The sequence below is a fragment of the Camelus dromedarius genome, chromosome 3, assembly GCF_036321535.1.
Source record: "Camelus dromedarius isolate mCamDro1 chromosome 3, mCamDro1.pat, whole genome shotgun sequence".
NCBI lineage: Eukaryota > Metazoa > Chordata > Mammalia > Artiodactyla > Camelidae > Camelus > Camelus dromedarius.
Genome location: NC_087438.1, coordinates 7,846,516 through 7,873,119, shown reverse-complemented (window position 1 = coordinate 7,873,119; position 26,604 = coordinate 7,846,516). Strand labels below are relative to the sequence as shown.

At 45.7% G+C, this 26,604-nt stretch overlaps 1 protein-coding gene across 4 annotated transcripts in view; it reads left to right on the top strand.

Annotated features, from left to right (window-relative positions):
• Positions 1 to 26,604, top strand: part of CTNND2 (catenin delta 2) — an 886,119-nt gene that overhangs the window by 736,026 nt on the left and 123,489 nt on the right. For all 4 annotated transcript variants that reach the window (XM_064479567.1, XM_064479565.1, XM_064479566.1 and 1 more), the window contains 2 exons: positions 12,202 to 12,319; positions 17,497 to 17,682. In XM_064479567.1, the coding sequence (XP_064335637.1) occupies positions 12,202 to 12,319; positions 17,497 to 17,682 (304 nt within the window). The remainder of the gene's footprint in view (positions 1 to 12,201; positions 12,320 to 17,496; positions 17,683 to 26,604) is intronic.

Below are 26,604 nucleotides of genomic sequence, written 5' to 3'. Positions count from 1 at the left end.
AGAGGCTGGTTCCTACTTTTTTTAGTAAGTATTTCAGAAATTTCTTCCAGAGATGAAAGATATTTTCAGAAAAAAATTGAAAGGCCCAATGATCTTAGTTTTACTGAGTTCTCTATGTTTTTCTTATACAAAGGATATATATATATTCTTAGAATTTCTCCTCCTTCCTGGCATCTGCCACCCCTACAGATGGAACACAAATAGATATTTCCATTCTAAAACAGGAAGAAAAGACAGCGGTCCAGAGACACCTTCTGTAGTTTTAATTCATTTTTTTTGGCCAAGATTGGCTTTGTTTGTTTCACTTAGCTAAAACTGTAGAATCATCTCTGGCCAAATTAACTGGAGTCTGGATTTTTCCATCATTTTTTTTAACTGAAGTATAGTTGATTTATAATGTTGTGTTAGTTTCTAGTGTACAGCATAGTAATTCAATTATACATATGTGTGTTCTTTTTCATATTCTTTTCTATTGTAGGTTATTACAAATTATTGAATATAGTCCCTGTGCTACAGTAGGACCTTGTTGTTTATTCTGTTTATGGTTGTTTGTATCTGCTAGTCTCAAACTCCTAACTTATCCCTCCCCCGCACCCCATTTTCCCTGCATTTTCCATCATTTATCATGTTCTTTGGTCCAAATAAAAGATTACTAAGTGAGTCGTCAAGATGCCTAAATTCATGAAATAGCAATTAGGAGAGATGGGTACATTTTAAGAGATTAAAGGAAAAAAAGTTAATCACCTCCTTCCCTTTTGATACTTTAGTTATTTTGATCCAGGGACTATTTTTATTAGTGATTTGGCCACAAATTTAAGGAGATGTTTTCCCAGGAGGTAATGTAAGAAAACCAAGAAGACTTTTAAAAAGCAGAAAGGGATAGTTACCACCAGGCATCTGGCCTGGAGCAGCAGAGTTACAGGGGATTTCTTTCTCCTCCTGTATCTGGTGGCTCCCTCTTATAATCACTTGCCCTCCCATGCTGGGCGAGGACCACGAGCAGTCAGCTTGGGGAGGTGCTGATGGCAGCAGGCTGACAGTAAATCACAGAACAAAACCATATTTGGGAGGCGCTGGGGAACTGTGCAGAGGACAGTAGGGGAGGAGTAGAGGGAAGGGATAAAGACACAAGAGTAAACGCGAGACTTGCAGTTGTTTTTTTTTTTTTTATTGTTGTTATTGGTCCTCAATATGGTATCAGTGAGTGATCAAAGCCATTATGAAAGTAAGAAATGGACCTCAAGGAAAATGTTTCATCTAGATGAGTGAGCTTTTAAAAATCATGTGGATTCCCCAGCTTTAATAACTCTTTGAAGTACAATTTGTTAAAATTTCCTGCGAGTAAATAAATTGAAAGATGACATGACTGCGTATGGGGAATCAGGTGATGAATTGAAATGAAAGTTAGGAAGGTTGTTTTCATAATAGCTATTAGTAATCCAGAACATAATGCCAAATCTTGAAAGTTTTTTCAAACCCACAGTCTGACATTTAAAAGGCAAGTAGCCAATTACCTATAATCCTTTATTAGTCAGCTTTGTTCTCCGCCTTCTTAGAAGACAGAGGACCCAAAATACACGGAACTGGATGGCCTCGGCCTTGCTCGTTGTTCATTTAGCCACCATGCTCTCTTTCCGGGAAGCTGCCTGCTTGGTGAAGTGAATATGCATTTCTCTTTCTCTGTTTCCTAGCATATCAATTTATTATATGTATTTCAAAGCCCAGGTTTTGTGATTGACGTTAAATCATGTCTGGTAGATGAGAAATCATTCAGTTTAGCAGGAAAGGAAGAAAACACTGGGTTTTATTCCTATTTGAACCTAATTGGCTTTTGGCCCAAGGCATTTTGTTTTTGTTGTTGTATTTGTGATGGGGACACGGCTAGCAGATAGCTCTGTTCTGTGGAAGTGCTCGCTTCAGAGGTGGTGGCACATAGACTTGATGGGAAACTGAGGTGCCAGGACCAGGGTCGGATGTGGGGGCTTCCAAGGTGAGATGCACCCTGATACTGTTGGCACAGTAGAAGTAAGAGCCCACCACAAACGTGCCAGGGAAATATGTCACGAGTTAGTGGAATTCAGGGGAGGTGGGCATCGATGGGCCAGGGGAGTGGGCCACGTGGCACTGCTCCAAGCGCACGATGTGGTCAGGTAACTGAAGTCTCAAGTCACAGTGAGCAGAGCCCGTGTCTCCAGTGCTCCAAGCCAGGAAACAATTGTGGGTGTTTTCAGAGCACAAAGAACCACAGGCACAATTAGGTTCACAGTTAACGGTTTTAGCCATGCGGCGTTCACGCTTTTTTCCCTGTGACTTCCTTGCAATTTAGCCCAATGGGAAACTTACAGCAGACATTTCATAGAGCACTTAACTCTGTGGCGTCCATCAATTTTAATTGGAATCGTGCAGCTGAGACCCTAGGTAGTACTTGACAGCGATAGGGTGTCTTTTAACTCAGGTGTTTCTGGTTCTGCTCTGGGCATCTCTGGAACAGCGTGCGTGATGCATGACTAACTCCAGAAGGCACACGTCTGGGCGGTCCTAGAAAGGTGCAGAGTTGAATAGTCAACCTCAGAGGAGCTCCTCCATTTCTCTCTCCTGGTTTCCATTTATGAGTAGGGGTGGAGGTGTCAACGGAGGGAATTCCACTCTGAGGACAGCAGTGTTCACAGCCTCCCCGACGGGCAGTTGGTCTTTAAGTCACTGAAGCGTGCTGTCTCTACAGCTCAGCAAAGCAATTACCAAGCCATCACTGTCCTGATTTATAAAGAAATTGCCTCCCTTGGGAGAAGACAGTAAGGTACATAGCAGGAATCCGAACTGCAAGACTGTGCTAATCCAAAAAAAGAAAAAGAGAGAGAGAGGGAGGGAGGGAGAGACAGAGAGAGAGAGAGAAAGACAGGAAGGAAGGAGGGATGGGAGGGAGGGAAAGGGAAATTTATGACTCTCGAATTTTTTTTGACTCGGCTATGATGAAGTACCAGCTTTAAAAACACACATGTAGAGAGAAAAATCAAGAGCATTTGGAGTAAACTCAACCTTCCAGTAAAAGTTTATGGAGGCAGGGCTGGTCCTAATGCTGTTCCGTACCCGTTTGGTACTCATGGTTGGCGTTTCAGATGATATTCTGAGAATTCACTTAAAGTAATGAGGTTGCACTGTAGACTTCACTCAAGCAGAGCTCAGAGGCTGCCTCATTTCTCTCCCTTACAACCCAGTCCACTTATTTCCCGCACAGTGTAGGGTACTAACCACTGGACTTTCTGCACTTCCAGAAAGAGGACTTGGCAGAAGTGAAGGCTGTCAATCAATCAGGAGAGCATCCTGGACCAAGCTGATGCCCGCTTACCTGGTGGCACTCTTGTGGTCAGTCAGATCAGAGATGAGTAGAAGTAAATTAAAGCAGCATATTTTTGCCTTCAAATGTGCATCACCACGTCACATCAGTGTTTCTTGTGCAGGAGGCCTTCGTGTGCTCTGAGTTACATAGAACACCGTCTGGCCTTGCATAGTTGAGGATGCCACCTCACCCCAACCCCCAACATACACACCCCTAGGAAGAATTTTTATTTTCTTATATATGGGGTATTTTGGTCTTGATCAAATCAATACAGTTATTTGATCATCTGGAAATATCTTCTGAAAACTTGCATGAGCCCACTGCACACGAACAGTTTTCCAGGGAAAAAGTGGGATGTGAAACATTGAGGGATGGTGTTGAGAAGAATTCCATTTACCCTTCAGTAAAACAAGCTAAAACGTGGGTATTAGTTTCCTATGGCTGCTATAACAAATGACTGCAAACTTAGTGACTTAGAACAACACACATTTATTCTACAGTTTCTGTGGGTTAGAATTCTGACGTGAGTCTCACCAACTTAAAATCAAAGTGTTACTAATGGCTCTTGGTAGAATCTGCTTCCAATCTCCTTCAGATTGTGACCCAAATCCAGTTCCTTGTGGTGGTGGGACTGAGGTCTCTGTTTCCTTGCTGACTGTCAGCTGAGAGCCATCAGCCTCTCTCTCATCTTTGCATGTCATCCTCTGTGGGTCAGAACCAGCAATGGGAACTTGAATCTTCATGTTGGAATCTCTCTGACTTCCCTTCTGCTGCTTCTCTCTGACTGCAGCCAAAGCATGTTCTCTGCTATTAAGGATCATGTAATTAAATTGAGACCACAGGGATCATCCAGGACAGTCTCCTTATTTTAAAGCCCATTACCTTAATTCCATCTGCAAAGTCCCTCTTCTCATGTTAGACAACCTATTTACAGTTTCCTGGGATTAGCACATGGACATCTGTGGGGGCCATTATTTGGCCTACCGCAGTCTGCCCTCTGGTCCCCGCTAAGGTCTCCATGTACTCCTATTTTCATCCCATCCCTAGGTTTCAAGTCAAAGTCCTAAATCTCTTCAGCTCAAAATTCCAAAACTGCAAAAGTAAGAGTGAGATAGAGATGCAGAAAGGAGACAAGGCAGGGGGGGGGGGGGGAGACTGGCCTGTCAAATGCAAGGGAGGGGAGAGGCCAAGTCCTTACCAAGTCCTCCTGGCTGACTCACCAAAGATGTTGGCAGAGAGTAAGTTCTTGTCTCACGCAGGAAAGAATTTAAGAGTGAGGCACAGTAAAGTGAAAGTAAGTTTATTCAGGGAGATGCACACTCCACAGACAGAGTGTGATTCATCTCACTCAGAAGAGAAAACAGCTTAGGAGATACACACTCCATATGCAGAATTCGGATCATCTCAGAATGCAAGAGGGAGAGAGGCTGAGAGGTGTGGGGGGTTATGTTTAAAGTAAAAGTAGATACAAACTCCATAGACAGAGTACAGGCCATCTCAGAAGGCAAGAGAGAGAGTGACCTTGAGACGTGGGGTTGTTAGTTTTTATGGGCTCTGCAATTTCATATGCTAATGAGTAGGAAGATTATTGCAACTATTTTGAGGAAGGGGCAAGAATTTCCAGGAATTGGGCCTTGCCCCCCTTTTGACCTTTTATGGTCAGCTAGGAACTGTCATGGGACCTAAAACTGCCCGTAAGCCAATGTGCACCTTTCAAATTTGAAGGTGCTTTCTGTTAAATTTCCACAAATTGCCTTCTTGCTAAGAACATATATATTGTACTCTGTGGTCTTACTTCTTAAGTCACACCTGTGACTTGCTGCTGCAAATGTTAAGGAAAACAATCGATGTCCAAGTTTACAGAATCATAATTTAAGCAAAGATTTTAATCTTTAATTTTAATCTATAATTAAGCAAAGGTTTTAATTACAGCGTCAGTGAAGGTGAGCAGTAAAACGTCCATCCATTTCATCCTGTATTTGCTTCTAGGAACACCCAGATATGACTGGAAGTGCCTGGACCTCACTTCCAAGGGAGATTGTTTCCCTGATTCTTCCTGCTGCTAGTTTTGTGATGATATCAGATTCAGGCACATTAAATGTGTGCCTGCTTACCTTCTTGGACTCTGAGCTCCCTGGGTCAAGGGCCAGGTGTTTTTCTCTTTATCCCAAGTCTTGGCATAGAGTGTGGAGCACAGCAGGTGCCCAGTCAAGGTGGGTTGTTTTGTTGGTTTGAATTGACTTACCTCTGTTACCTTTTCTTCCTACAATGGTTCCACACAGAAATATACTCAACTTTGAGCAAAATATCAAGGGTTTAGAGACCCCTCCTGAACCCTCTAACTGGACTTTAGATGAGAATCTAGGTCAGGGGTTGGCAAACTGTGGCCCATGGGCCAAATCCCACCAGTGAGCTGTTTTTCTCTGACTGCAGATAAGAATGAATTTTACATTTTTAAAAGGTTGTAAAAAGAAGAAGGAAAAGAAACAACAAAGACCCCATGTGGCCCCCAGACCTAAAATATTTACTCTCTGACTTCTGATTTAGTTGTTCATGGACAGAAAGATCTCTTTAAAATGTGGTGCTTCCAGCTAAAGCAAAAGCAAGTCTGCTTCATGGGAGAAAGGCCTGAGCATGATTGGTAGGATTTCCCATCCCCATGTTAAAGATCAGATTAATTTCACTGGTTTCTGGGTAGGTGGCCACAGGGTCAAGAAATTAAGGGAATTCACATTTGTATTTTACTTAGATTTCCCCTCACAATTTAGTGTTGTTTCCAGATTTTCAAAGGGTGCCAAGTAAAAGCCTGTGGTGATTGGTTTAAATGTATCACTTTTAGTGTGGGGGCCACGATGCCCCCTGCCCTGTTGTTACCAAAGTCAGGTCTGGCTGCTTGCTACTCAAAAGCTAATACTTGAGAGACAAGTGTTGGTAGGAAGGGAAAGGTTGCTTTATTTCAGAGACCAGCAACCAGGGGAGAAGGTAGACTCATGTCCAAAGGCCAACTCCCCTCTGTGGATCAGGGCACAAAGCTTTTAAAGGGGAGTTTCAGGGGTATACAGGTGGAGGGAGGGGGCTACTGCAGAACAGCACAGCCAGCTCCCATAGTCATCTTGAAATTGCTCACGCAGTGGTCTGATCAGCGTCATCATGATTGTTTTAAGAACAATTAATTTTCAATTCCAGGGTGATTTGTTCCCATTTCTTTGAGGCCAGTTCTTGGAATTGTGGCAGCTTATGTCATGGCTACAGTCTGGTCATTCTGTAGTTAACTTCTTCCGCTGGTTCGAGTTTCAGTATCTACAAAACAGTCCAAAGGATGTGGCTCAGAATATTATCTATAGTCCTTGAAGAGGAACGTAAGGTCCTTGACTTTGCTTAATGAGTGAACTATTACTTGGTCTTGTTTGACTGATCTCCTTTGCTTCTATATTTCTCACTTCTCTGATTAAAAATATTCTTTGGCCAAAGTTTTTCTACAGATAAAAGGCAGGTGGAGGGATGTGGTAGGGGTGGGGAGGGGGTTATCCTAGGAAGGCTGCATGGAGTCCTGCTTGGTTTTACTGTTGGGAAGAGATGACCAAGTATTAAGAATCCATGTATCATGTGGCTCCAGTGGATGATTACAGGATCATTCAATAAATATCCCAATTCCCTGCTGTGGGCTAGGACAGTGATTCTCAAACCCTGGTGTGGATTGGCATCAATCTAACAGAACACACTCAGGCCCAGTGTTATTGGACTAGGGTGAGGACCTGAGCCTTTGAATTTTTATCAAGTTCCAAAGACAATTCGTATGCAGCAGAGGTTTGAGAACCACTGGGCTGAGCAATGTTCAGTACTGAAGTCCTGCAGATCAGACCCTCAGGGAGCCTAGCTACCCAGCGCAGGGTCCTCAGCCTCCACATGGCATTCTTCCCTGGGGGGCTGGTCCTGGGCATCGCAGGATGTTTAGCAGCAGCCCTGACCACATGCAGATACTAGATGCTGGCAACACCCCTCCCTCTGCAGTTATGACAACCAAAATGTTCCGAGGCGCCCAGACATTAGTAAATGTTCCCCGGGGGCAAAACCGCCATGGTTGAGAACTACTGGCTAGAAGGAGACAGCCCTGAAAACATGTTATTCAGCAATCATTCACTGAGTTCCTGCTCAGTCCTATGCAGTGGGGAGCAAGGAATAGACAACCAAGAAGAGGATGCTTCCCACCCCTCCCCTACAAAGACAGACCCGCTTGAACATCAGATCTGCCCTGTGCTGTCACCTGTGATGGATTCTGTCTCTCCCCTGCCTGTCCTGATGTGTTGGCATCAAGGCCTGCGGAGTGGGTGGCTTCATATTTCAGCTTTGCCTCCAGACTACCTGTGTTTCTTGAAACGACCTCAGCTCTGCTCTCTAAAACCCTCTGGCCGCCCCGTCCCACCGCTCACACATGTTTACAGTCTCAGGAACCCAGCCCAGATCCTACAGAGACCCAGTGTCTGGGCTCTATTGATTGTAAGTTGGGAGATGAGGCCAAGGATCCCAGAGATATGCAGGGCTGGGCCAACAGGAAGGACGGTAAGGAGTTTTAGCAGGGCTGGAACCCAGGACTCAAGGGGCTGGGGGTGGGCCAGGTATGAGATGACCCCACTGGAGGCCAGATTATAAAAGCCAAGAATCAGGTGAGGTGGAGAGGAAAGGAGGTAACAGAGACCACAGGGAGACAAAGTAATCTTGAACCAGAAAACTCTTCCTACAGGCCTGTGGGCGAGGTGGGTGTGACACTGGGGAGAGCCTGATTGGCTCCCGGCAGCAAACGTGCAGTTCGCTCCAGCACTCAGTGTGTATGATCAATATTATCAACAATCATAAGAAACTTCAGATCTCAAGCTGAACAAGTTTACAAGGATGGCGGTTGTAGTGGCAGAACAGAAATCGCAGTAGAAGCCTGCATGGATGGTGTCACAGACATCTGATACTTATCCAATAAGCACAGAGCACAGAGGTGATTCGGTTCCGGACTCCATGTGAATTCCAGTCCATTGCAAGAGCTGAGCACACATGTGATAGCCAGCTTGCATTGAGCACCTCGGATGTACCGGGCACTCAGCTGCACGCTGGGCATACAAATAACCATGACATGCCTTCTGCCCCCCTGAAAGTCCCAGTGCAGCAATAAGGTCACAGCCTAAATAATGCCAATGCAAAATCAATGGTGATCAATAAGCAATCAATAAGATTCAAAGAGCTAAGGGAGTATGGAGAAGGGAGAGGCTGATTTCAAACAGATTGATTACTCAAACTCTCATCCCTTGCTTTTCTATGTGATTTGATCCCCCATATCCGGACCATCTGAAATGGAGATGTGCAACTAGAGCCTTTCGTGTAAATTCCACTTTGGACCCTATGAGCACAGTATATTAAATTTTTTTTTAATGAACATAGTGAGTGATGGAAGCTCAGAGAAATGAGATGCCAAACAGCACTGAAGATAGGGAAAATAAAGCAGTTTAGCTAGTTACATTTGAGTAAGAACGATGGCAAGAGATGTCATATCTCTTAATTGTAAGATATAGAAATAAATTGTTTCATTTTTCATCTATTAGATAAAAAGATTATAGAATCCACTTTAGGCAGAAATTTCCAAATGACATATCAACTGACAATTCCATCAAGATTATAAAAATTACTTCTAAGGAATAGATATTATAGCATCATTGTGCTTTTTAAAAAAATAGCTACAAGTATTTGTTTTAATGCTACATTTGTGCATAGAATTTTGCTGTACCAGTTTCTAGCCAGACATGAAAATCACTCCCCTAATGTGAGCAGAAGATGGTTCAAGTACAACAGCAGGAAAGAACTTTGTAGGTGGGGCATTGACTCTTTGTGAAAACACTTACGTAGGACCATAATTATGATTAACTTGTTCAGTGACCAATACACAAGGTCACTGGGATTTTTCTTTTTAAACAGTGAAACATACAAGTGTAATAAATTTTGTGCTAGGGAGTAAAGGAAACCTTCCTCTCCTCCAGAGGGAGAAACCAAAGATAATCTTGTGATATAATTCACTTGTTCAGGGATAGTTGATTAAAAGTGGAAACCCAACCCAACCCAACCAAACCAAAGGCTTGTAGGACACCATTACCCACTAAAAAAGAGACATGTCCACACCTCAGTTCACTTAAAAATATATATGACTTGTTAGTCTTTTTCATTTCTCAGTGTCTTACACATTTTTATATAGTAGCCAGTTAGTAACTTTTTTTTAATTTTAGAGATTAGACTAGAATCGAACAGGAACTAGAATAAAGAAAAATGCTCAAATTAATATCGAAAATTTACGATGTTGACAGAGTTGTTAATTCCTGATCGTTCCCCTTGGCTGGCCCTGCCCGTTCATTGATTACCGATGAAAATAGGGCTGATCATTATGATGTTTATTTGTGAATCAGGAGGCAGCCTGCCCCCATCGTGAAGCTGCACAGGGAAGACAGCATTCATCAGCGAAGGAAAAGTGTAGAGGATATTTGAGACTAAGGTGCACAAGAGCTATCCCTCAGTTCTTCTTTCAAGTCTGAATTCCATCTTTCTGTCTGGAAACATGACCTCATCACAGCATGAAGAGGCAGGATTTAAGACACATAATCATACATTGCACCCAGCATTCTTCTGACCAAAGAGGTCTGATTAGAACTTGTCAAACCTATTACTCTCTCAGTGTCCAAGTTCAACCTGCTGAAAATCATTTCAAGGATGAGTGGTCTGAAAATACTCTCTTAAAATGGCCATCCTTCTAGTTTGGATAATGCAGTGTCCCTCTCACCACTGTTTCTCTCCCAGGAGGAGTCCTTCCTCCCTCCCAAGGATTCTGTCAGAAACGAGGGGTGGCCCCCCCAAGGCAGAATCTGTAACACTTCATGTAAAAATGCTTCTCGTATTTGCTCAGTTATGTTATCTAAGGAACTGAGGAGTTTTGTTTATATTCAAGATCAGCAAATGCCAAAAATACTAATTTGAACTGAATAACCTTTCCCAGTGTTACATGAAAATGCTGATAGACCCTATGTAAACATGTCTACAGAATTTTTTAGATGTTAAAGAAAACATTTATGTTCAGTAGTACTTTAGCATTGAGCCTATTTTATTTTGATTTAATTCCTAAAAAAATATAGTCCATACTGTATATCATGCCTGAAGCCCTTGCTTTCCTCTGCTTCACCGACCTGGGTTTTGTTCCAGTTTCTCTATTTTCTATGTATGTGGCCTTGAACAACCTCTTGGAGCCTCCGTTTTCTCATCTGTTGAACAGAATGAAGTATAGTGGGGAAGGTTGTTGGGAAAACAGAATGAGAATACCTCTGTCAGTTACAGCGTGTTTTTGGAGATCCATTCTATCCATCTACTCCTGTGGGCTCTGCCCAAGGTGACAGATTCTTGGAATCTGCCACGTGGTGGGCCTCAGCAGTCAGCAGAGAACACTACCCTCCCCAACCAAACCCTCCCCACCAGAACTAGAGCCAGAGCAGTGGTTTTCAATGTCAGCATCACCAAATATGCCAATTATCCGACTCCACCTGTGCTCCCTAGGTGGGTCCCAGCAATTTACAGGAACACACCCTCCATGTGATTCTTTTGCTAGCCATAGTTTGAGAACCACTGCCCTACCTAGATCATTCTCTCTTTCCATCACCCTTCCCCAAGTTTCTAAATTCTTTCTGTCCCTTGGTACCTTCTGTTAACTCACCTCCTCCAGCACCCCTCCAAAAGGCTGTGCTGTCCCTGAGTCAGTCACTGCAGAAGTCTCTACTGGAAATGCATCCTAGCCGTGGTTAGCAGACAAAGAACGTGATGACAAGCACCCCGACGATTCTCCTTCGACTGGATTGTCTCGTGTCTTGTAGGTCAAGACGTGCTCTCTGCCTCCCAGCTGTGTGTCCGTTACAAGAGGCCTCTTCGGTTGGCTTTAGCTTCCTTTGCCGCTACAGGAAGGAGCTTGGCTTCTCTGACCCATAAAAGGTGCCATGGGCACCCCGATGACTCAGTTTTCACCTAAACCTCTATCTATGTTCTTGGGATAAATTTCTAGAAGTTTACCTCCGGTGGGGCCAAGGTAGGTATATTTTTGAGGCAGGTGAACTTAGGGCTGTAAGATATTTCACTAAGTTGGAAGCTTTTGTCTTTGGAAGGAATTTCAGACTTCTCAAAGAAGAGGAATCCTTTGAATCAAAGAGCTTCTGATTCCCTTGTCGATTGTAAGTGAAGCAGACCTGGAAGACTTTTCCAAAGTCTCCGTCCTTAGTGGTCGCAGGACTGTCAGGGATGGCGTGTTTGGAATTCTGCATTCTCCCTCTCTAGTGTTCCGTTACAGACATCTGTGACTCAGCCGGTTCTAGGAGGCATTTGTGGAAGCCATTCCTACTCATTAAAACTATATTCTTGGTAAATGCTCTGAAAAGGCAGTGTTTTCATTAAAGCTATCACAAGAGGTGGGCAGAAGAACATTCTTTTGATGACCACCATGAAGGATGCTGACACATCTATTTTTTTTAATTGAAATATGGTCGATTTACAATGGTGTGTTAATTTCTGGTGTATGGCATAGTGACTCAGTTACATACATATATTCATTTTCATATTCTTTTTATTATAGGCTATTACAAGATATGGAATTCAGTCCCCTGTGCTATAGACTCAGACCTTGTCATTCATCTATTTTATACGTAGTAGTGTGTATCTGCAAATCCCAAACTCCCGATTTACCCCTCCTCCCCCCTCCCCACCGCCCCGGGTAACCTTAAGTTTGCTTTCTATGCCTGTGTGTCTCTTTCTGTTTTGGAGATCCGTTCATTTGCTGACACACCCTTTTTGCTTTGCAGGAACGTTAGTTCAGCCGGAGAGGAAGCCCGCAGGAGGATGCGGGAGTGTGACGGGCTCACGGACGCGCTGCTCTACGTGATTCAGTCTGCGCTGGGGAGCAGTGAGATTGACAGCAAGGTCTGTTGTGTTTGCACAGGTGAAGCGTCTTACAGAATAAAGATGTCCGGGGACTAAACAACGGCTAACAAGGATGGGGAGTTAGCGCGGAGTTTAATACTTTCAGTCTGAAATCTGTATCGACAGGACTTCCAATCCTAGCCTAGAACTAGACACTTAATTCTTGATTAGTAACACGTAAGAATTAAAGTAACTCAAACTACAGGTGTTCCAGATGAGTATATAAGCCTTCACACACCAGGGTACCCACTGTCTTCTAGCTTTATTTTCTAAAATCCACTTTCCAAAGAAAAAGGAAATTTTAAAACTACCTGAGATTTGAATAAGCCTGTATTCTTACAAGATAGTTTTTTCACAACTTAATTCTATCAAATGCCATTTAAAGAATGCCTGATAAAGTCTAAATAAATGCCATCAAAATGCTAAATTAACGAGGCTGTCAAAATGTTAATCATTAGTGTCTACTCAGTGTTTTACTTCACAAACCAAAATAGAATTGGGTGAGCTTCTCCAGTGTTTGAGCTGTTTTGTTTTATCTTAATTTGTCTTTTGATTAGTGTTGATTCACTTTAAATAAGAATCTGTAATTTCATAATATCCTATAAATGCAGACTTTACTGATGCTCTAAAGTAATAGGTGTGGTGAGCATGACACCTTAGTAAGCTCTTCTCAAGAACCACACTGTTGACATTTTGGGCTGATTATTGCTTTATTGGGGGTGATCCTGTGCCCTGTCGGATACTGAGCAGCGTTCCTGGCCTCCACCCATAAGATGCCAGTACCATGCCCCCCACCCCCATTGTAACAAACAAAAATGTCTCCAAACATTGCCAAATGTGCCATGAAGAATTAAAAAATGGCCCTGGTTGTGAACCAAAGCCTTAATCCCACGGTTTTAATGCCAACTCTTCATCAGAATTGCCTTTGGAGCATTTAATAAATGTGCATGCCTGGACCCACCCCCACCACAGCCCCCTGAATCCGAATGTCCAACTCTCGTCTCCAATGTCTGTTCCTCTGAAATTTCCTCTGGTCATTCCATGTGCATCTTGGATTGTGAACCCACCTTAGGAAATCCAGCTTTACAGTGGACTCCAATCAAGAATAAAGAATAATGTAATTGAGTTGGCAAGTCAGATAAAGAACAAATAAGAATGATTTTATTCATTTAGTTGCTAGTGGCATGGGGATGATTTCGCATGGCACTTCTCAACCTTCACTACACATTAGAGTGACTGAAAACTTTACGAAGTTACTGATTCCTGAGCCCTACTTCCTAAAGATTGGAATCCATGATCTCTGCTGGGAACGCCAGCCCTTTTAAGATGAGGTCAGTCCAGTTACGAACACTGTCATCTTGTCACTGCCACTCAGTTTCATTCGCATCCATTCATTTACTGTGTACATGTTATCAATTGCAAAAGTGAAATATTATATAAAAGATTGAATCAACCTCTCTTGTAAAAGCCTTAACAGCCATTGTAGACCTTTTCATATCATTGACAGGAAAATTAAGTCCCTAAAGAGGCAACCAGTGAAGAAGCTGTCTTGAGTGTATACAGATACCTGTTAACACAACAGACATGGGATTTAGTTTTTAAAAAGCTGCTGAAAGTAATTTGTATTTCACAGAAGCTGCCAAGGATCTTAATATTCCGAGTGGTAAAGACTAAGGCAGGGGACCTGAAGCCTCTTACTGTAATGGAGACCAGGCAAGCGAGATTACTGCCTGGGCCTTGCAGTTGAAAACAAAAGAAGAGTCAACTTCCTCTTGCCTTGGCCAAGTGCCCGCACCACCAGTGTGGTGGGGTAGGCAGCCTCCAAGAGTGTGGTCCAAAATCAAAGTGCTGTGAGGCACACATGCTGTTTTCTGATGTCTTGGACAACCAGACTCCTCAGACTCTGGGCGGAGCTTGGAGACCCTCTGTCTTAATGTCCATGTTTTCCACCAAAGAGTCAACTGGAAAAATTAGGACCATTTAGGGCTGGAGTCAGAAGACTCAGATATTCCTGTCGAGGTGGCTGGAGCACCACGTTAGGCACCAGGACCATGCTGACAGATGTGCTTTCTCCCGCTCCCGACTCCCAGAGGCAGGACCCGAGCGACCTCCCCTTGGAGACAAGGAGGATCCTCGTAGCTGGTGGAAGAACCAAATGTGATTAACCGCCCGGCGGTGCTCTGCGGGCCAGAATGTGCTGTTCAGTTTTAAACGTATTATTATTGTCCTGTTATTTTCCACTCAGCCCTGTGCTCGGCCACTTCTGAGCTTTCACGATGACAAGTTAGAGGCGGGAAGAATGTGAGTGCACGCTGTCTCCAGGGCCAGTGAAGTTAATGAGTAAAAGAGCCTGGATGCCGTGCACGCTCTCAGCTCAGCTCCCATAATTGGGACAGTTTGTTGAATGGGTAACATATGGTGGCACATTCTACAGACAGCTTCCAAATTAGCCCTTTCTAATAGAAAATAAGGAATCAAAATGACCCTGGTGACCAAGAGGAGCTGCTGAAAGCTCTGGTGACAGCAATGGATATGGAAACCAAAACCAGCAGCTGCCATGCGCCTTCTGCTGGTGTCCCCAAGAAAGACGGGGGCTGGTCTTTTTTTTTTTTTTTTTTTTTTTGTCCCGTACGTACCCTTCGGAGAAAAGCACTTGACTTGGTAATTCTCCCGAAACAAGCTTAAAGAGAGAGATGAGTTCAGTTTCTGGGAACACCCCCCCATACATCCTTCCCTCTAAACCACCTCTTGTCCTCCCCCCCGACCCCCCACCACCGCTTTCTCTCTCCCCATCCGTCTTCTCCGCAGATCATCCCCCAGCCACAGGTAGATGATAGAGCATTTCTTGAACCTGCAGATTTATTCCCCAGTAGTCATTTGTTAAACTAGAGGCATGGATGTGCCCCCAGGGAGGACGAACAGCAGGATGAGAAAGTTTATTCTCCCAAGTCTTTGATGTAAGAAAAATCAGTTTGAGCTGATTTAAAAATCGTTCTGACTTATGCCATAAGATTTTCCTTCCAGTGAGAGACTTTTCTCTCATGCATCGTCCTGTGCTTACCTGCTTTCATGTCGGTTCTTTTTTGATGCCGAGAGGACGCTTGAAATAGAAAATCAAGTTGACTCAAAGCCTGTGGGATTAGCAGCCCATGAAACCTTGAAAAGCTGACAAGGTCTGGAACGGCAAAGGCTCCAGAAATATACCTTGAAAACTGGTTTTTCTGGTTGATTTTCATGCCCCCAGGAGTCAAGTCAAAGACATCTGCTGCCTTTTACCAGATTCCAGTTGTAGGTGGGAGCAGTGCAGGATCTGTACCCTGGCAGCCCCCACCCCCTTCCAGTCCCAACCCAGGACAAGAGAGAAATGGTACATTCTGCTATGAGTCTCTGATGGCTTCCGGTCTTGTTTCCTTCATCTGTAAAATGGAACAATGTCCCCTGCCTTGAATGGTGGCTGTTTGCACAGTTGGTCACGGAAAAATGATAGCCAAGTTGGTGTGCTTTTAAAAATAAAACTTAGTTCAGTTCAGTTTTTTTTTTCCACCATTATGTTATCCTTTTTAAAAGTTAGGTATTTTTTTTCTTCTTCCTTCAGTTCCTCAAATCCAGAGCAAAAATCAAAAGGTTGATGCATTGGACTGAATGTTTTGTTTCCCCCAAAATTCATATGTTGAGAGCTAATCTCCAATTTGGCAGTGGGGTCTTTGGGAGGAAATAGAAGCACAGAGATTTAGTACTTTGGCCAAGGTCACACAGCTCATTAAATGGCGGAGCCAGGACTCCATCACAGAGGGATTAGCTCCAGGTCACAAGCTCTGGCCCTCCCAGTGGTACTGCCTCCCCCACTGTTAACGATGTGTCCTTGTAAAGCACTTACTGTGTGCCGGGCACTCTGCTTTGTATGTACACAGTGGGTTAGTTTCCTCTTGCTGCTTTAACCAATAGCCACAGACATGGTGACTTAAAAGCACAGATTTATTATCTTACCGTTTTGAAGATAGGGAGTCCAAAATGGGTCTTGCTGGGCTAAAATCTGTGTGTGGACAGAGCTGCATTCCTTCTGCAGGCTCTCAGGAAGCATCTGTTTCCTTGTCTTTTACAAATTCTAGAAGGCCGCCCACATTCCGTGGCTCATGGCCCCTTCTTCCATCTCTAAAGCCAGCAATGGCAGGTCGTGTCCTTCCCACACTGTTTCACCCTAACTCTTCTGCCTCCCTCTTTTGCTTATAGGACCCTCATGATTACATGGGCCCATCTGGATCTCCGTCCAGTCCGCTGGGCCCGACTGCGTGGTCCCATCCTAGCCTTCCCATCTGAAGGTCAACTCTCCCCCACCACATAACCTAACACATTCACAGGTTCCGGAGATTAAGATGTGAACGTCTTTGGGGGTGGGGAGCTTTATTCTGCCCACCGCACGTGAACACTTTAAATCCCCTAAACCACACAGCATCGTAAGACGTGAGCACTGTTAGGGTCACCTTATAGAGGGCGTTACTGAGGCACAGAGATAGCGGGAGCGCCGTCCAAGTCACACAGCAGCAGTCAGAGGCCTGAGGCTCCACAGGCGTCCAGCTGTATGACGTGTGTCCTTAACCACCATTCAGCCCCCACGCGAAGGAAACGGGAGTGCCAGCCATGGCAAGGAGGATCCGTAGCGTCCCCGGTGGCCACGGACGCTGGCTCGCCTGGGACGGCCCGGTTTGCAGCCCTTGCCCCGTTTTACTCCCAGAAAGCGCCCTGGCAGACGGTCAGCGTTAGTGTCGCCCTCCCAGAGCTGACAGAAGTCCCGTTATCTGTGCTTTTGGTGATGTTGAGCCCTCATCCCCAGGCGGCAGTGGTCCGGGAGTGGGCCGCCTCCAGGGCCTCCTGTGGTTGTGGGTTCTCCCTCACTCACAAGTGAACTTCAGTCAACAGTGACGGCTGTTCATAAAAGTAACTATTGTTCATAAGTAGTTTCTTTGAGGGGAAGATAAGGTCTCAGGACTTTTCCAAGTGTCTCTAAACTCTTTCCACCGCCGCTGTCAAGGGAGACTTCTTTAGGAGCCCCGGCTAAATGCATCCAAAGGAAAATGTGTGCGTGAAGATTGATTGCTTTTCCGGGCGGAGGGGTGCTGGCTAGTTTTCATTCATTCCTCTTCCTTTTTTTTTTTTTTTTTTTTTTTTGGCCTTTCCAGACCGTGGAAAACTGTGTGTGCATATTAAGGAACCTGTCGTACCGGCTGGCAGCGGAAACGTCTCAGGGACAGCACGTGGGCACGGATGAGCTGGACGGGCTGCTCTGTGGGGAGGCCAACGGCAAAGACGCAGAGAGCTCCGGGTGCTGGGGCAAGAAGAAGAAGAAGAAGAAATCCCAAGACCAGGTGATGTGGGTGACTCTCAGCCGCATGCACTTACCCCTTCCCTCGCGGCCGCGCGAACGCTTCGTCTGCAAACACGGGGGCAGGGCTCTGGCTTTCCAACACGCCGTAAAGGCAGGGATGCGTCTGCACAGCTTCTCCGTGGGGATTTCACAGCTGAGGCAGTGGAACACTCAGTGAGTCCCCTCTGGTTCTACAGCCAAACCAAGATAGGAAATTTCAGAAGGAAAGAGGCACTTGAGTCGCCGGCAGGCTCTCGGGTACCAGCTCACAGCGTCAAGTCAGACGCAGGTGCTGATCCTTTGTGTTGACTCTCACATTTATTGAGGTTCTGGTGGGGAGCAAGCGGGTGCCTTGCAGGTGGTACAAAGGCACAGAACAGGTGTGGCCTGAGAAGGGAAACGGAGGAGAGAGGCACAGAAACCCAACACGTATATTTTTTTTCCTGTCGAGTCAGTTTACAATGTTGTGTCAGTTTCTGGTGTACAGCGTAGTGTTTCAGCCGTACGTGGATGCACATGTATTCCTTGTCACTGTAGGTTACTGCAAGATACTGAGTGAAGTTCCCTGGGCTCCACAGTAGGGTCTTGATTGTTCATCTGCTTTGTATGAAGTAGTCAGTACCTGCAAATCCCAAACTCCCAGTTTACCCCTTCCCACCCCTTCCCCCCGGTAACCATGCGTCTGTTTTCCATGTCTGTGAGCGTTTCTGTTTTGTAAATAACACGTATTTTATAGCTCGTTTTGGAACTTGTGGATATGCGACCTTGCACTTCTTGTTGGAAAACGGGGGTAGCAGTCTGAGAATTCCCAGCCCTTCCAACATAATGACATTAGATGCTTGGCTCTGGGGGACAGTTCGATGAATTCAGAAAGCTGTCCCGCCGGAGAGGCCTGTTCACGATGCAGCGGCCTTTACCTCGAGCAGCTGTAAGTAGGTGGCCCTGCAGTGAAGGCCCCGAAGCTGCAGCTCAGCCTTGGCAGAATCAGAGCAGCCTCCACCCCTCTCCCTGGGAGGCTCTGGGAGGCGGAACCGCTCACCCATCAGGCCCCCAGGTAAGGGAGTAAAGCGAAAAAGTGCCCGCCCTGCCGCTGCCAGGAACCCCCGCTCCTGAGGCCTCCCCATCTCCTCTGGGCGCGGTGGTTCTCCCGCCAGCCTTGCCTGGTCACTGTGGCCGTAGGTCCAGCTTTCCTCTGGCCGCTGTGGTCTTATGTCCAACTGCTGAGGGCCGCACAGACCCCAGACCCGACTGTCGTCAGGAGCAGATGACTGAGAAAGCGGGACGGAGTTCCCAGCGCTCTGTCTTGCCAGGTTTTTAAGTCAAAATTCAATCTGTTTAGGTTACAGAGCACTTGTTTTCTAAACTATTTTAGAAATAGCTTTACTTTGAGGGAGGGTTAAAGGAACTATTTTATTTAGGGTAAGGATTTATGGGAATGTGTCTTTAAGTATAATACCTGCATTATACATTATAATTAAGTATAATTCCTGCGTTTGACCTAAACGCACCACGGGTAGCATATTTGTGGGTTCCAGTTCTTGAGCTGTAGGTGGTCCCTGAGGGCTGCTCCAGGTCTCTCTCCAGCCTCTGGATCCACGTGTTCCAGCTTAAATACGCCCAGAATTTAGGAGATACCGGCTTGGTGTCTCTTGGACGGTGACCTTCCACTCTAAGAAGTGAATCCCCAGCCCTGCTCTGTCTCTTGGTCAAGGCGCAGTGCTCCATGTTTTCCGTCTCTCCTTGCATCGCAGGAACCTTTTAGGAGGACTGAGCCATGGTGCTTAATTCAGCCACTTAGAAGCCTCCCACCGGGGAAGGCCTCGGTCAGCCTGCAGCTCCTCTGTGCCAGGCGTTGGACCACCTCAGGGCTCCCACCCTAAGTTCAGGACCTTAGGGGCGCCAGACTATTGTGGGTTCTGAACATTCTCAGTATCAAACAAATGAAAGATGCCTAACAGAAGTACATGGGTTCTTCTCATGGTCTCCTTTGGCAGTGCTTATGCCATGGGGCCCAGTCCCTGCACCGCTTCATCCTGGAAGGCGAGCCAGCGCAGTGAGGTGGGAAGGAAGACGAGCCTGAGGGTGGGAACGTGGTGCCTAGTGATCATCGTCTGAGTCTCCCCTGCCACCTGAGGACTCAGAGCCTCCGTGATGGGACCAGGCAGCTTTGGAAGGCAGATTCGTTAAATTCCATTCATACAAATTAGCCTTGGCAAAAAAAGAGAGAGAGGAGGAGGGAGAGGGGGAGAGAAAGAGAGAGGCAGGGAGGGAGGAAGGAAGGAAGGGAGAAGGAAGGAGAAAGAAAAGAAAAGAAAGGCAGCTTGAAACCTAGATGGAATACATTCTGATTTCAAGAGTTTCTCTCCAGTCCGTTGCTTGGATCCTGAAACACATCCTTCTGATGGCTCCTGTGCCTCACTGGTGTCTCATTTTGTGAGATCTGCCCAGACACCAAACCCTTTCTCCAACTCTGCCGCAGTGTGCCCTGGCTTGAAATCTTTTAAATGACAGGTGAGATTAGGATTTGACTGGGTTCAGAGAAGTCACAGATCAGAAGACAGCATTCATGATATAGCCCTTCTTTCGAGGTGTTAGCTGCCTCCATGAAACGTCATGGTGAGCGATTTCTCACCATAGAACGCTGTACTTCAAATCAAATTTGATGACATCAATGAACTCTTTTCTAAGTCGAGTAAGGTAAAGTGATAAATACAATTTTATGATTTTTCACCAGAAGCCTCAATGAAACTTTATGTGATTTGTTTGCCCCATTTTTTTCTTACAATATTCTTTTATGGGAGAAAAAGAAGAATTTCTTTAAGAAAGGTTTGCTGAAACTACCCTCAGTTAAAATACAATGGAACTTTGTTGTTTATAAAGAAGCTTCAAAGTTATTTCAGCCAAATGATAGTTTTTTAAAAAGGTTTTCAAGCTGTGCTCTAACATAGTACAAAACTATTTTGAAGTGCCGGGGAATTCAGTGTCAAGCTTAATGAGGATGCAAACAGAGGGAGTTCTGGGTTTACAGCCATGAAAATGGTCAGGTACCATCCATCTCCTGGTTATCTTTACTGCTTGTAAAGTCAGGTTTTTAAAGAATGGGTGATGATGAGGGAAGGTGTATGATACTGAGCGTGGTGAAGAAAGAAATATAGAAACAGGTCTGTATGTAGACGTAGGCATGATCAAAGACAGAAGACAGTAATTGATTCTTCGTGTACTTGTCAATTTACACACTTTCTACAATGCACATTGCATTTGTAATCTTTTCAAGTCTTATTCAAAAAAATAATATTCAAAAAGCTACTAACTGATCAAGTGAGTGTTTGTTTAGACACGTGGATACATTTTCTTCTCTTAAATTTGAGATGCCTCAGAGAAAGGCATGAGACGCTATGTAACATGAAAAGTTACCTAATCCTCAATGGATGCTTCCCAGGACAGAGGAGCCAGAGATTTTACCAGGAATCAAAAGTCATAAAAATCATAATTGGTTTAATGATTGCACTTGCTGCAATCCAGAAATTTATGTTGACTTCCACCTTCGGCATTGGTATTCCGTGCCTGAGGAAAATACCGTAACAATCTGCAAGTCCGGTTTAGTTATAATAAAAATCTTAAAACCTTTTTCTTTTAAATCCTTCGTAGGGATAATTCAAGAAAATATATGATACAAAGATATACTGCATTCGTGCTCTTATTTCACGAAATGATTGCTGTTGAAAGGTACTGGAACCATCAGGCTGTAAACGCCTGTGTGTGGATGGATCGGGCGCTGCTATGCATCATACTCTGGTCTAAAAGGACTTTGCAGATTCGTTAATTGCTGATTTTGTGCTCAGTGCCTACTGCTGAATTATAAGAAATTACTGGTTTCTCTGGCTCTTTCAAGCAGAACCTCCCCCAGAACAGTCTGCATGTCTTGCCAAGAGGCTCATCTCACCCAGCAGGTCCTCACTGCATCCCCATCCCGCCCCCCACGGGGCTTTGGGCCAGCAGCCTGGCGCAGCACGGCAGGGGTGGCAATCTGAAGGGCGAGGTCCAGGGAAACAGAAGTAGATAAATTTGACTGATTTACTTTTCCACCTTCTGCAGAAATATGCATCTTTGCTGGTTTGTTTTTCAATTTGGGATATGGCCACGGTTCCTGCAAGGGTGTCCTGGGATCCGTGGTGCTTAAACATGGATGTGAAGTGGCAGGATACCACTGGCTGCTGGCCAAAGCAGACCTGGGCCTTCAGTACCTACTCGGTGGGAACCTGACTGTGTACAGAGAAACCCACGGAGAAAAACAGAGCTAAAACCAGCAGGATCCCCTAGAACGCAGAATCTCTCTTCTGCTTGAATATCCCCTGTGAATGTTTTCATTCAAGCATGGATGGGCACGTATCCACGTGGGGGAGGACGTAAACCTATCCGAATTCAAAGATGATTCTGATCCGCGTTTTTATATGGTAGGCTTTCTCTCTCCTGATAATCTTTGTTTTGTGTGCTGGGCTCAATTTAAGAGCAAGTATTACTACTCTTTTCTAGATTGTTGATGTCAAATGCATAGGTTAGTGGGAAGTCTCACTTAGGGAAACAGCGTGACATTTTATCCACAAAAGCAACAGTAATGGGCTTTCAGGCCCCTGTTTCTTGCATGATGATGACATGTCTTAGTGGACGCGCCAGGCCCTCTCCCTGGCCCATCCCAGCGTCCCGCAGGCCAGCCCCGGACTTTGCCTCGGGCTGGTCCTCCGCCCGGCCTTCTCCTCCTCTCCTTCCACTACTAGGAGAATCCCCTTCAGAGCCAAGTAAAACATCACCTCTGCCCTTCCGAGATTTCCCCCGAGCAGAAAGTTAGTCAGTCTCTAATCTACGTCCGCATGATTTTATTTAAACTTCTCCTCTAGTGTCTGTCACATCAGGAGTTTTCCACATCACCTGATCTCCCGTGAGAGAGAATTTACTAAGAAGGACTATGTGGGTCTTCTTTCTGTCTTTGATGTCTAGCCCAGCGCCCAGCACCAGCTGTGCTGAGTGGTGGCCAGTCTGTGGTCCACAGGGGCCTCTAGCTCTTGCTGGGGGATAGTTTCCAGTAGGTGTTCAGAGCTGTGACTGGTCCCAGCCTCAGCCATTTTCTTCTTGGTGACGCTTTGCCTCCAAGGGCCACCCTGAGCCAAGAATCCTCCTTGGTCCTTCTCTTCCCATTTATGGTTCAAGCTGCTCTCCGGCTTCTCAATGGCAGTGCTGTGTTTTATTACATCCTGAGTCTGCCATTGCCGCCAAACCTGGTGCACATTCTGTATCACGATAATCATCTGAGAGCTTGCGATTCATGTGAACAAGGGTGTATGTGTGTATCTCAAAGTATCCCTGGAGAAGCAGTGCTTTGATAGCACCAGACTGAAAAATGCTTTGTTCTGAAGAGGTTAGCATGCAACATACAGAAATGGGATTAGATGCTATGAAATCCCATCCCCCAAAAGTTCCCTTGGGTTTTCAGGGTTTCATATTGGGTGTCACCTCCAGAGGAGCCTCATACGTTGCCCACTGTGTCACGTGGTTGCTGTTGGCACGGGCGTGAGACTCTGAGACTAAATAACAATCAAAATCCCAGAGCACAAAAATGAATTTGATTGCTAGTTTAAATCAGTACGCTGGAGATTTGAATTTTAAACTTACTTAAATTTTAAATGTTTCTCCTAATTTGAGACAAAAGAGATGTTAATTATAAATATAAATGTATATTTTATATATACATGTATATACACGCACACGTGACGTGTAAATAATGTGAGTGAAATAGCAGTAAGCTACAGGAAGACAGTAACACCCTCCCCTCCGCCACCTTCCCTGTAGACGGACTGTGTAACCATTTACAGCTGGGCCTGTATCCTTCCAGCGCCCTTTCTCTGTATTCAAGCAGAGCTTTGTTTAACTTTTCAAAATACACTTGCACTGCATGGGTTGGAGCATGAGTTAGGGCCCATATCAAATAGCCAAGTTGATAGCGAGTAGATAAGTGTATTTCCCATTAATCTGAAAGTCGGGGCCACTGGTGGCCCTGGTCTGAAGTGTCCCCCAAGGATCCTTAGATCCACGCTCTCATCTTTAAGATGCTGCCGTCCTCCTCAAGGGACAATGCTCTTCACATCCGCAGCCCAGGAGCAGAAATGGAGCAGAGAGTGGAGGGGAGTCCCCTTTCCTGTAGGACGCCCTTGAACGCTGCACCCATCACTGTCGCCCACACCCCCCCAGTGTGTACGGGACACGTTGGCAGCTGAGCCGCATGGGGCACTGGGAAATGCAGTGCCTTTGTTGAACAACCGTGACCCTCGGTGAACCTTGGGCATTCTCTTCGCCAAAGGGGAAAGGGGTACAGCGGCTTACGAAGGGGGTGCAGTAGGAGCTCTCCACCCCTGTGAGGAGGGATATTTTATCATTGAAATTGTTTAGAACTGTCTATCCGTAGTAATAAAAAAAGACCAACTTTTATTCACTTCACTGTTTGCAAATTCTTTGCAGACTGGGCAGCCCCTGAGGACCTGCAGCCGGGTGACTGTGCAGCACTGAAGGGAAGCCCAGGTGTGGGCGCAGACACCCCTCGGCCTCACTCTGCATGCTGCTGTAGACCATGCATCACTTGGCTCTGCATGACCACTTTCCTTGCCAGTAAATAGTCACTGACACCAGGATGCAGAAGGGCCACCAAGAATTCCATCTTAGGGGTCCTCTGTGCTGTGTGAACCAGTCCCCGATTATGAGAAAATTAGGTTGCTTCCAAAGCTTAACTAAATCGCAGTAAACATCCGTATGGCTAAATCTCGCCTATGTCCTTAATCACTTCCCAAGGATAAATTCTTTAAAGTAAAATATCAAGACCAACGAATGCTTTTAAGGCTTTGGCGACAGAAGCCAACATTTGTCTTAATCAGTCTGGGCGCCGGCGACAGTGAGAGCACATGTTGATTTGGTTTATTATCACTTGATGGATCTGCCCTTTGGGACATTCTTGCTGCTTTTAAATCCTCATTTCCTAATATCACAGGTTGTTTTTCCTTCTTCCAGGCAGTTTTCATTTTCTCATTAGTAACCGTACTTTCTCTCTGGCTGCTCAGTACCGTCTCCTTTCTAACCATCTGCTTATTTCAGCTGTGGCTCATCCCTCACGGCAGGCGCAGTATTGTCTCGCTCTGATCTCACCTCACCATATGCCAGGAGCCTGGTGACTTAAGACATGATATTTCACGTCCTCAAAGCCGCAGATCGCACGTGCCCGCGAAGATCGCAGCTGCACATTTTTGTGCGGTGGCTCTCCTTTGCCACGCCCCGTGAAAAAGCATCTTCTGCCTCTTCCCCACCCCCCACCTAAAACACATACCAGCACCTAGAAATGCTGTATTTCTACGTTCAGTGAGTTTACAGGCTTCAAAACTCTTATTTTTGGTGTCACATTTAGTTGGTGTTTACATTTTAGCATTCAGTCCTTCACGCCACCTGTCAGTGATACACTGTGTCTTACAAGACTAGACCAGGATTTCTCGACCTTGGCGCTGTTGACATTTTGAGCTGGATAACTTCCTGTTGTGGGGGGCTGTCCTGTGCACTGTGGGATGTTTATCACCATCCCTGGCCTCTACCCAGTAGACGCCAATCAGTGGCACCCCCCTCCCCTGGCTGTGACAACCAAAAGTGTGTCCAGACATTGCCAGTTGTCCCCTTGGGGGTTAAAATCGCCCCAGTTGAAAACCACTGTATTAGACTGCCGTTGAGGGATATATCACCAAAGATATAAACGAGCTATACTATAGGACTACCTGAAGGAGGCTGGCGAGTCAGGGACAGAGCCCCTTTAAAAGGCAGGTAACAGGGCAGGTCAAAACCTAGGTTTCCCCAGACGTAGATGAGAAGTTAGGAGCAGAAAGGATCCTACATGAGCGTTAGAGGCTTTCAGGTTGGTTCCATCAGGATGACTTGGGGAAGGAGCAGGCGAGCCCGGTGATGTGGACCAGCCCCGGGAGCACTGCTCGGAGGGGCACCGCACAGCAGCCTCCTTGTGCCAGTCTCTGGAGTGGGCAACGTCCCCAGCCTCCCTCTGGCCTCCTCCTGAGGGACACGTGCCCGCGCAGCCAAGGGGTGAGTCCGCAAGGCTACCCCTGAATCGCTTTTGTCCTGATGCCTTGTTCAGAAAACACCACAGCCAGCTTCTCCTTTAATACAGCTTTCTAATCTCGCAAGTGCAGAATTCCCCGTGTCTTCTACGAGGAGAGCCTGGAGACGTGAGTCACGTGAATGCAGCTCATTGTCCGTCACCTCTGCCTGCTCTCCCCGTGGGCTCAGCCGCCCTGTAGTCAGTCTTCTGAACAGCTCCCTGGGGAATTTAGACACCCAAGCTACCCTTTTCTTCAAAATTCCCAAGAATCAACACAAAAATAATTTCTCTTTCATCTTTTTACAGTTGCTTGTTTTTTTTTTTTTAATAGCCATTATTTCTGTTTCCTGCCTCGCCTCCCCTCCTCTCCGCCTCCTCCCCCAGTTAGCTGGAAGTGATAATGAAACACTGAAAGGGGAAAATCAGTTCGTAACTGCTGTTCAAACCAAGTCACGCAAAAGTGGCCGACGGTGGATGGACTGTGTTTAGGTTGTTGCTTTTTAAAGTACTTAGTGCCCACTGCGGCCGAGTTAAGCCCAGCCCTGCAGGAAGGACCGACTCCTGTTCGCCCCTTCAGGGCTGTCTTCTCTTCTTGCGTTTTGTGATGCGCAGCTTCAGTTGGGAGGCAAGGGTGGGATGCGAAAATCGGAACGTTTCCCTGTCGCTGCAGATCCACTCCCTTCCTCTTGCAATGTCTCTGGCCTGTTGTCGATTTCACTGAAATCCCTTAAAAGGCAAAGTTGGCCTGCACTCACGTCATGACGCTCCTGCTCTCTCATCGGTAGA